This window comes from Strix aluco, chromosome 30 (assembly GCF_031877795.1).
Source record: "Strix aluco isolate bStrAlu1 chromosome 30, bStrAlu1.hap1, whole genome shotgun sequence".
NCBI lineage: Eukaryota > Metazoa > Chordata > Aves > Strigiformes > Strigidae > Strix > Strix aluco.
This window is the reverse complement of record NC_133960.1, coordinates 2,241,833-2,251,090: the sequence shown is the minus strand read 5'-3', so window position 1 is coordinate 2,251,090 and position 9,258 is coordinate 2,241,833. Positions and strand designations below refer to the sequence as shown.

Below are 9,258 nucleotides of genomic sequence, written 5' to 3'. Positions count from 1 at the left end.
TTGGGCTTTTCCTGCTGATGTATTTTAAATAAAGGCTTGTTTAAGGTCCCAGCATCCCTGAGCCCAACACACGCACACTGTGCACCCCAACCCCTGCGAGCCGGCAGAATTTCTTCTCCAGCTCTTTCCGCATCTTAAATATTGTTAGAGAGAAGGGCAAAAGAGAAAATGAGGATAAAATGAGTTTTTCTCAGCTGTCCTTTGCTCCCGTGCAGGGAAAGCGGTGCCGTCTCGCAGTACATCTCCCCGCGTCAGGCTGCGATCTGAGGGTGAGCCCTGCTTTGAAAAGTGACGGCGCAGAGAACTCCCCGCAGGGCTGAGGGAAACTGAGGCACAAGAGGTGTCTGGCACCCAAACCACCCTCGAAGCAGAAGAGGTGTGAAGGCGGGGTGCTCGCCCAAGCTCCTCATGCCTTGCTGGGGTGCGATCATCACCCAGCCACCGCCGCGACCCGCCTGTCCTGGGACGGGCCCCCGGAGCAGCGGGCAGAGCCGGCGCTGCCTCTCCCCGAGCTAGCGGGGCCGGCAGGATTATCTGCTTAGCTGCACCATCTGTTCGCCAAACTGCCATCATTATGTTCAACTTGGGAAGAAAACGGCCCCTACAGAGAAGCAATTTGTTCGCTGACTAAACCTTTCAGGCTCTCGCCGTCCGAACCTACCCTCGCCGCTGCACGGGCGAGCTCTCCGCTCGCGTCCGGCTCGCTTAAACAATCTGCGGGGAGAGTGGTGGCGCGCAAGCTGGTCGTGCTGGTAAATGGGAGCGGGGAGGGCGCAGGGCTCCCCTAATCCGATTACAAAACATAACAGCCTTTCAGAGGGGCCGGGGGGGCCGGGCGAGGGGAGGAGGAGGGAGGTCCATTTCTCACCCGACCCCTACGTCTGGGGGTCTCGCAATGATCTCACTGGAGGGGCTTTTCTTCCCGTCGCAGTGGGTTGCTTTTGAAACGTGCTGCGAGGAGATCAAAAAGGGGAAAGGGGCTGCCTGGGAAAGAGGAGGAGAGGGCTGGGAAGGGGGCGAGGTGGGAGGGGATGGAGCAGGGCTGGGGGTGAGCCCTGCACCCCAGGCTGGGGGTGATGAGTGGATCTTGGCACCCCCCTCGCTGGGGCACCAGCCCTCGTGCCGCTTCTCCCTCTTGCATCCCTCCTGTGCGACGTGGCACCGGGGAGTGGTGTGTGTCACGGGGACATGGGCACGTGGGACGTGTCCTCCCCTACACCCTGCGCGGGGAGTGGGGTTGGGGTCTCTGCATGGAGTGGGGACAGCAGAAATCCTCCCCAGAGCCTGCGGTGGCAGCAGGAAGGGAGCCCCGTGGCCCACTTCCCTGTGTTTTGCCGTGGAATTTTGGTGGCACAGAAGCATTTAGCAAATGTGTTGATGTCACCAGGTTTTCTGTAATGAACAACTGAAACTGGAAAGTTAAAGTGATGGTTTGACTTATATCAAAGCGAGAAGTTTTGAATTTCTGCTGTGGAGCAGTGCTTCAGACTCCACATTTTCTCTAATTTGATTTAATTCCTTTTAGAAGGGATAAAGAGCCCTGTTTAAAAGTGACGTTTTGTGGTCAGCCTACAACCAAATGATTATTTTTTTTTTTGCATCTTTCATGCAATCATACAAAAAAAAATAATCTGTGTTTCAACAGGAGCAGGTATTAAAACAAGATGGTCCCAAATGTGGCCACTTTGGGTGGCAAACCGCTCGCCCCAAACCTCGCCGTGCTGGCCCTGACCCCCCTGTCCCCTCTGCGTGACATGGCGCTGTGGCCCCCTCCCTGGGGGACTGCGCTGGCAGCTGGGGACACTGCGCCCGCGGGAACCCCACATGGCGAGCGCCGGAGTCTGGCACCGGAGGTGTGAAAGCATCTGGCAGCCGCCCCTGGGCTCGTGGGAGGTGGGTCCCCCCCAGGCCTCATCCCACCAGGGACCCCCGGCACGGCCACCATGGCCCCTCCGGGAGCCCTTTGGGGCTGTGCCCCCACTCCGGGTGCTGTAGGATCCCCCCCTTGGTGCTCCAACCTGCTCCCGGGAAGGAGTTTTGGGGGTTGCTGCCCACACGTGGGGCAGACAAAGGAGAAGGGGGGGGGGACCTGGGGGCTGCAATGACCAGGGGAGCATCCCTCTCCCAACGGGGCTGAGTGCTGGGGGGCACTTACCTGTTTCGAGGAGGGGGCTTTTTCTTGGCCCCAGTCCCCAGTGCAAGGCAATGAGTGATAAGGGGAAGGTGAGGGGGACACCTCTGTGCTGGGGACCCCAGTGTCACCCTGGCCCTACCCCTGGGTGCTGGCACACTCTGGTGGCCAAGGCTCTGGGGTGGTATCTGTCTCAGGGCGGGGGGGACACAACACGGATGAAACCCACCCCATGGACATCAACTGTTGGGGTGAAGGGGGGTCCTGGGGGCTTCACTTCCCTCCTGGAAAGAAACCTGAAGGGAGCTCAGCCAGGAGAGCTGGGCAGGCGCTGTGGGAATTCACCAGCAAATCCTGAAGCTACAAAAGATCAACGTGTTTTAATTGTGTGCAAAAGTGCCTGTAGAAAGTCTCTGCTGCTCTCTGTGGAGCCTGGTACGCCCCGTCCCTGACACAGCCCCCCTTGTTGCCTTCCTCTCTTTGGAGAGCAGTAGATGGGGAAACTGAGGCACAGAGCAGAGAGGGGAAGTGGCTGAGCCAAGTCTGGACACCCTGAGGTGTCCCTGGAGCAAGCCAGGTCACTCCCACAGCGAGCACCCGTATCGCTGCAGCACCTCCTCACCCTGCAAAGGCCCGGGAGCACCCAACTGCCCCCAAAACCTTTGGGCCCAGGAGCTGGCTCCCACATGGGGCCAAGCCTGGCTGTCACCTGAGCAGGGTGCTGGGAGATTCAGGCTGCCAGAAGCTGCCTGGCACTGGTGATGCTGGCGGAGGGTTGAGGTGCAGGACCTCACCCGGGGGGGGGTCGGGATATCAGACCAAGGTGCTGGTGGCCGGCTCCTTTCCGCTCGCCCTGCGGTTACATCCATCCTCGGCCACCTGCGCCAACGCAGAGACACGGAGAGGGGCAGAAATGGGCCCTGCTCGGGGCAAATCAGGACTGGATGGGGGGGCCTGGGGGGTTCGGTGAAGCTGTGTCCCACCCGCTGCAGGAGGAGGGAGGGTATCGGCAGCCGGGGAAGCATCCAACCCCCGCTGCTGCCTGAGCCCCCTAAACCCTTTTTATTTTTACCAGCAAACCCCCAGCTTTACCTCCCAGAGGACGGTGTTTTCCAGGTCCCGCGTGTCCGGGGGAGACCTCAGCCCCTTCATTTTCAGGACGGCTCCTGAGGATGCCGAAAACCGGGCGAGGGCGTCTGAGAGCGGGGCGGCCGGCCCAGCCCGGCTCCTCTCGCCGGGCTTCCCCTGACATCTAGCGGCAGCTAGCCGGTGGGCTACCGGAGCTCCGGCCCCGGGGGGCAGCCCCGACCCCCGCCCCGGGGGCTGCTCCAGCCCCGGGGGCAGCCCCCACCCCAACCGCGGCCCTGGGGGCAGCCCCGACCCGGGCGCCGGGGGGGGTTTGTGCAGCGCCGAGCACCGCTGGACTCTGCCCGCCGCGGCTGATGGCGAGGGTCCGCTTTGGGCTTGCTCCTGGTTTTTCCCCCCAAATCCATCAATTCTCCTGCTCCTTGTTACCCTTCCACCGGCGGCAAAACTCACCTGTGAGGCAGCCCCCGAGCGCGGCGAGCAGCAGGGTGACGGGCAGGGCGCTGAGCTGGCAGAGCGCCTGGTCCGGGGCTGTCCGGCTGCCCTGGGCCACCAGCGGGAACACGAGCTCCAGCCTAGGGACGGGTTTTTGGGGAGCTTGTTCCCCCGGGCAGGGAAATGGGGAGCTCCGCTCATGGCTCTGGGTGATGTGCTATAAGGGGGTGCTGGAACAAGGGTGCATCCCCGATTTCAGGGGTTGTGGTGGCCCCGGTTTGGCGCATGGCGCACTGGTACCCCTGATTCTGGCCCGTCTCACCTGCCACCGTAAGCATCTGCGGTGGCCAGTGCCGCCAGCAGCGTCCCCAGCAAGGAGCCCAGGATCCCCGGCAGCCCGTGGACGTTCTGAACCCCACAAGAGTCTTGGATTTTCAGCCTGGAGTGTAGGACGGGCTGGGGAGAGCGTTAAGGAAGAGCCGGGGTTCAGACAGGGGATCTTTGCCCGGGGAAGCCGTGCCGCGGCTCGGTGTTGGCAGGTTTGGGAGCTGCGGGTTGGCAATGTGGCCTCCCCCAAAGCGGGGTGGTCCCCTGAGCGGTGTCCTCAGCTGTCCCGAGGTGACTCACTGTGAGAAATCTGAAGCCAAGTGGGGGGATCAGGCCGCCCAGAAATCCCGCGATGAGGGCGCCAAAGGGGGTGACCAGCATCTCCCCGGCCATACCCATCACAGCCACGCTGGCCAAGGTGGCATCCTGGAGCTGAACCTGATGGAGCAGGACATGGTCAGGGAAATTGGCTCCGTGGAGGACATCAACATGGGGCTGGGGGGATTTGGGCTTCCTCAGGGATCAAACTGGGTCTTAACAAACTTAAAAAAGCCTAATGGGGTGTATTCATGCTCATCGTTGCTGTAGGAGGGGACGTGGGCAGTGCATGAGACTTGGGTTTGTCCCAGGAGAGGACCTACCATCCGCAGCGTGCCCTCCGCGTGGAGGACAGGCCAGAGGACAAAGGTGGCCAAGGTGCTCGCCGCCAGCGAGAAGTAGGTGTTGAGCACTGCCCAGGGCTCGGCGGTGTCGCGGGCGGTGGTGGCTGAGGTGAAGCTGGGCCAGAAGATCCACAGGAAGATGGTTCCTGCCGGAAAGGGGAACAGGCGGGTTTTGATGTTGGGGGTTGATCCCTCACGGGAAAGAAACTTCTTGCTAGTGCCAAGAGACGTAAGTGGCCACACCAGTGGTTCAGGTTGGACATGAGGAAAAGCTTTTTCCTGGAGAGGGTGGTGCAGCCCCAGGACAGGTCCCCAGGGAGGTGGATGGTTTGTAGGACTCTGCTGATCAAAGCCTCAGCCACACTGTCCTAGTGTCAGCGATGGTCCTTCCACCACCACGTCTATGACTCCAGTGTTGTAGGATTCAAGCTCCTTACCAACCACAGCAAAGAAATCTGGCTGGTGCCCCGTGTCCTGCTGCTCCTTCCTCTTCTCCATATGAGGCTTGTGCAAGATCCGTGAAACCATCAAGCCAAAATAAGCGCCAAAGGTGTGGACAGTCAAGGAGCCCCCGCTGTCCCTTACCTGGGGAGTGCAGAAAACCACTGTGCAGGAAGAGGGGATACGGGATTTGTCTCTACAGACAAGGCAGGTCTTGACACGTGCAGCCTAAACCCACGGTCACCCCCTTTCTGGTGGGCCCTCCCCCCCAATCCGTGACTCACCCCCATGAGACTGAGCAGGATGTATTCGTTGAGGGTGAAGAGGGTGACTCCCAGCAGGGTCAGCAGCAGCATCTGGACGGGGTTTACCCTGCCCACAACGGCGCCGGTGGCGATCAGAATGGCTGCGGCACAGAAGTCGGCGCTGACCATGCTGGGAAGGAGAGGGAAGGTGTGGGGCTGGACCCGGCGCTGCCGGGGGGGCGAGCGTGGGAGCTGGGGAGCGCAGGGCTTGGGGGGGGGACAAGAGCTGAGCCTACAGCCCAGCCCCTGCATCCCAGCGCTCCTGCAAGCTGAGCAGGGCAGCCCGAGCCTTGAGGTGTTGGTGACGAGGGGACGGCAGGGCTTGAGGCAGGCGGGGGCCAGCGTGCCCCCCTAAATGCCTGGCTGTAATGTTGGCGGTACTTACATGGCCCTGCCTAGTGTGGAACTCAAATAACCCAGAAGCCTGCTCCTACTTGTCCTCACAATCCTCCTCCAAAGCAGAGCTGTGAGTTTTACAGAGGAGGGAGCCAGTGTGCCAGGGCTGGACCTGGGACGACGGCAGCCAGGCAGCAGCAGCTCCCTCCTGCCTTACCTCTGAGCTCCCACGTAAATTTTGCCATTCAGGAAGAAGTATAAAAACCCCTGGATCAGTACGGCCCACTGGATGGCGAAGGCCACGACGAGGATGCTGATGGCCACGCTGCCCGGCCCATAGCGGCCGAGGAAGGCCACCAAAAGCCCGAAGCCAAGGAGAGATTGGAGATGGACATCCCGGAAACCTGGCAGAGGAGAGGCAGAAGGACGGCTCTGGAGGTGTCGAGAGCAGGCAGCCACCCTCCTGCCTGAGGGTCCCCCCGAGGGGCTCAGACACCCCCTGCTCTAACAGGTTTCAGGGAGCTGAAGGTTTTAGCGATATAAATCAGCCTTTCTCCCACCTCCGTGTCTCTGGAACCGTGGTGGGTCTGGCCTTGGAGATCTCCAGCGGAAAGCAGGAGCAGTTGGTGCTTGTGCTTGTGACAGGTGAAGCCGTCCCTGCCTGACGTGGCCCCCACCACCCTTCGCAGTGACTCTCGGCCCCCCCATTCGCAACTGCCCTGTGCCGATACCTCGGTAGGTGCATGAGGTTCACCCCGCAGCCCAGAAACCTCTTGGGGTGGCCAAGAGCCGTCCGCACCCATTACACCAGCGCGAAGGTGGGTCTGAGACATCAGCCACCCCCCAGGACCCCTCTGCTTCCCCTGAAAACATCCCGTCCCGCTTCACGGGACAAGAGGACCAGAAGGGTGGACAAAATGGGACCAGTTTGGTACCAATTGGTGGCAAACCAGAGGAGAGGGGACCTGATTCTTGCTTGAGCTAAATGCCCTTTGCACCCCTGGGCTGTGCCGAGAGTGCTGCCTGTCCTTCCCCTGAGTCACTGCCTGCGCTGGGTGGGGTTACGTGGGCAGGTGAAACCGGGAGAACCTGCCTGCTGCCTGCTCAGCTCCCCTTCCTTGGCCACAGCGCTCCGGAGGCTCCTTTCCAATCGCCCTTGTCTCAGAAAAGCCGGGGTCAGTCCCTCATCCCCCAGCCCAGGCTGAGTTTCACAGCGATGCCTGACACGCAGGAGGATGCTCCCGGTGGGGCAGCCCCTCAGCCCCACGTCGGACGCTCTGGCAGCACCGAGGGAGCCGAATCCACCGTGAAAAGGGCTCGGAGTGAATCCCTTGGCGCTGCAGCGGGTCAGTGGGAAGTTTTGCAGACCCCAATGTGCCAGGAGCGGCTGCCGTGCTCCCCCCCGAGGATGGGAGGCCAATCCCAGCACCAAGTGATCCCCTCTGCGCTCCAGCTGCCAAAATCCATGTTCTAGACCCAAATATCCCTGTTTAGGGCCTGGCTTTGTCCAAGCACATGGGAAATCCTTGCAGCGTGTCTGCTTTCCACCCTCCAGCCCCTCCTCGGTGGGGTGCACCGGTACCCCAACCCCGCAGCTTGATCTTTTACTCTGGAGTCCAATCTGGAGCAGGACGGTGTGACAGGTCTGCCTGGACCGAGCACGGTGACATCCCATGCCACCCCCTCGGCAGTACCTGGGGACCAGGTAGAGCCGCTCCCTGCACCCACCCGGGGTTCGGGTACTCACGGGGATGCTGAAAACCTGAGTCCTGGTTTCTCCAGCTGCAGTTCAGCTGCTGGGAGCAGAGGCCGAGGCTGCTCTCTGGGCTGTACCGGACAAAGACAGCAAAGAGGAGGATGGTGAGGATTTGGAGGAGGAAGCACAGCCCGGAGAGCCGCAGCCTCGAGGCAGCTGTGTGCTCAGGCATGTCGTGGGGCGGTTGGGGCAGGCAAAAACCCCCTGAAACCGGGAAGACACGAGGAGAGACACGCTGGGGCTGCAAACTCCGCCTGCCAGGGCGGCTGCCAGGTCCTGCCCTCGCCTTGGTCCTTCCCACGGGCCGGGAGCGGGACGGTGCTGCCAACACGGAAACCCCGGCCTTGTCGCCCCGGCTCTTGGTTTTGTCACATCAGGTGGCTCAGGCCACTGTGCCGGGGAAGCACGCGGGGCTTTTAGTGTCAGCGTCTGTCTCGGCTGGGCGCGAGAGGGTCAGGATGGGATTTGGGGTGGCGGGAGACTGGGGGACGCACGAGGTTTCAGCTTTTCTGGAGGTTCAGCACGGGAGAAATGTGATGGTTTGGGGGATCGGGTGGGATTTGGGGTGCTGGGAGAGCTGGGGGACATCCGAGGTTTCAGCTTTTCTGGAGTTTCAGCACAGGAGAAACGTGATGGTTTGGGGATCGAGTCAGACAGAGGAGATGGGGGGGGGGGGGTGCAGCAAGCACTGACCCGCTGCGGAGGTGCTGGGCTGCAGCAAGTTCAGCAAAACTGGGTTTAAACTCCCTGGTCAGTAGGAAAAATGCTGGTTTGGAGAGGGGGGGTGGTGGTGAAGAGGTTACCTGAGGGGCTGCATGGGGAGGAGAAGCTGAGGCTTGAAAAACAAGGGTGAGGAGCTGTTGGCAACCCGCGCCAGGAGAGGTGGGGGGGAGCTGGAACACGGGGGTTTCCTTTGCTTTTCTTTGGCTGCTCCAGCTTCTGCAGAGGTGTTTGTAATGCACCAAGAGTGGGTACAAATTCCAAAAAGGGAGAGGAAGAGAAAAGGACCCGAGAAGTGAAACAGCGTGTGTTTGGGAAGTGACTCGGGTAACTCCCTTCCACAGCGCCGGGCCAAGGCATGAGCTCAGAGCGGCAGCATCGGGCCGGGGTCATGCCCTGACGCCAACAGGCTGGGGAAGGGGAATGAGTCACTTTTGGAGGCCCCAGCGAGTGTTGTGCTTCAGGCTGTGGTTTTGTGAGAGCCGAGGGGCGTAGCTATTGCCCTCACTTGGGAAAAATGCAACAAATGACTCAGCTCCTTCATGGTACCACGGAACTGGGAAACAGCATCCTCCAGCCAAGAAGCCCTGAGCCGCTGCCCAGGGCTGGGTGCTGCTGGTGGGGTGGGGGGGTGGAATCAGGATCTTCTTTTGCAGCCGTGGGCATGGGAAGTGTGATGGGGGGAGCTCACGGGTGCTCTCTGAACAGCCACGGACCCGCAGAATAACCGTGGCGGGGTGCGGGAGAGGAGCATGCAGTGCTGCTGTGGTTTAGCCTTTCCCTGCATGGGGGGAGCAAAGCTCTGGCCACCTTTTGCTCATTACAGTGAGCCAAAGCGCTGACCAGTTAGAGCTGGGAGAGCCTCGGAGGCTTCCAGTCCAGCCTGGTGCCATCAAACTGAGGGCAGGTTATTGCGTTAACCCCTCCGTATAAGCAACCAGATTGGAACAGGGGCCAGGAGCCGCGGGGAGTGGGCTGGGGGCGAGGGGCCAGGGAGCCAGCGCACGCCCTGGTGCCACTTACCCCCCCCCTGCCCCGGGGAGGTTTGTTTTCGGTGCC

General features: G+C 61.2%; 1 protein-coding gene across 1 annotated transcript; it reads right to left on the bottom strand.

Annotated features, from left to right (window-relative positions):
- Positions 1–2,486: 2,486 nt before the first annotated feature.
- RHBG (Rh family B glycoprotein) lies at positions 2,487–7,651 on the bottom strand. The gene is made up of 10 exons (XM_074809423.1): positions 7,471–7,651; positions 5,941–6,127; positions 5,367–5,517; positions 5,079–5,226; positions 4,621–4,787; positions 4,280–4,417; positions 3,975–4,108; positions 3,671–3,792; positions 3,224–3,297; positions 2,487–3,117 (listed from the first exon to the last, which is right to left on the bottom strand). The coding sequence occupies exons 1-10, from the start codon at positions 7,649–7,651 to the stop codon at positions 2,710–2,712; spliced, it is 1,710 nt and encodes a 569-aa protein (XP_074665524.1). The 3' UTR covers positions 2,487–2,709.
- Between the last annotated feature and the right edge of the window lie 1,607 nt (positions 7,652–9,258).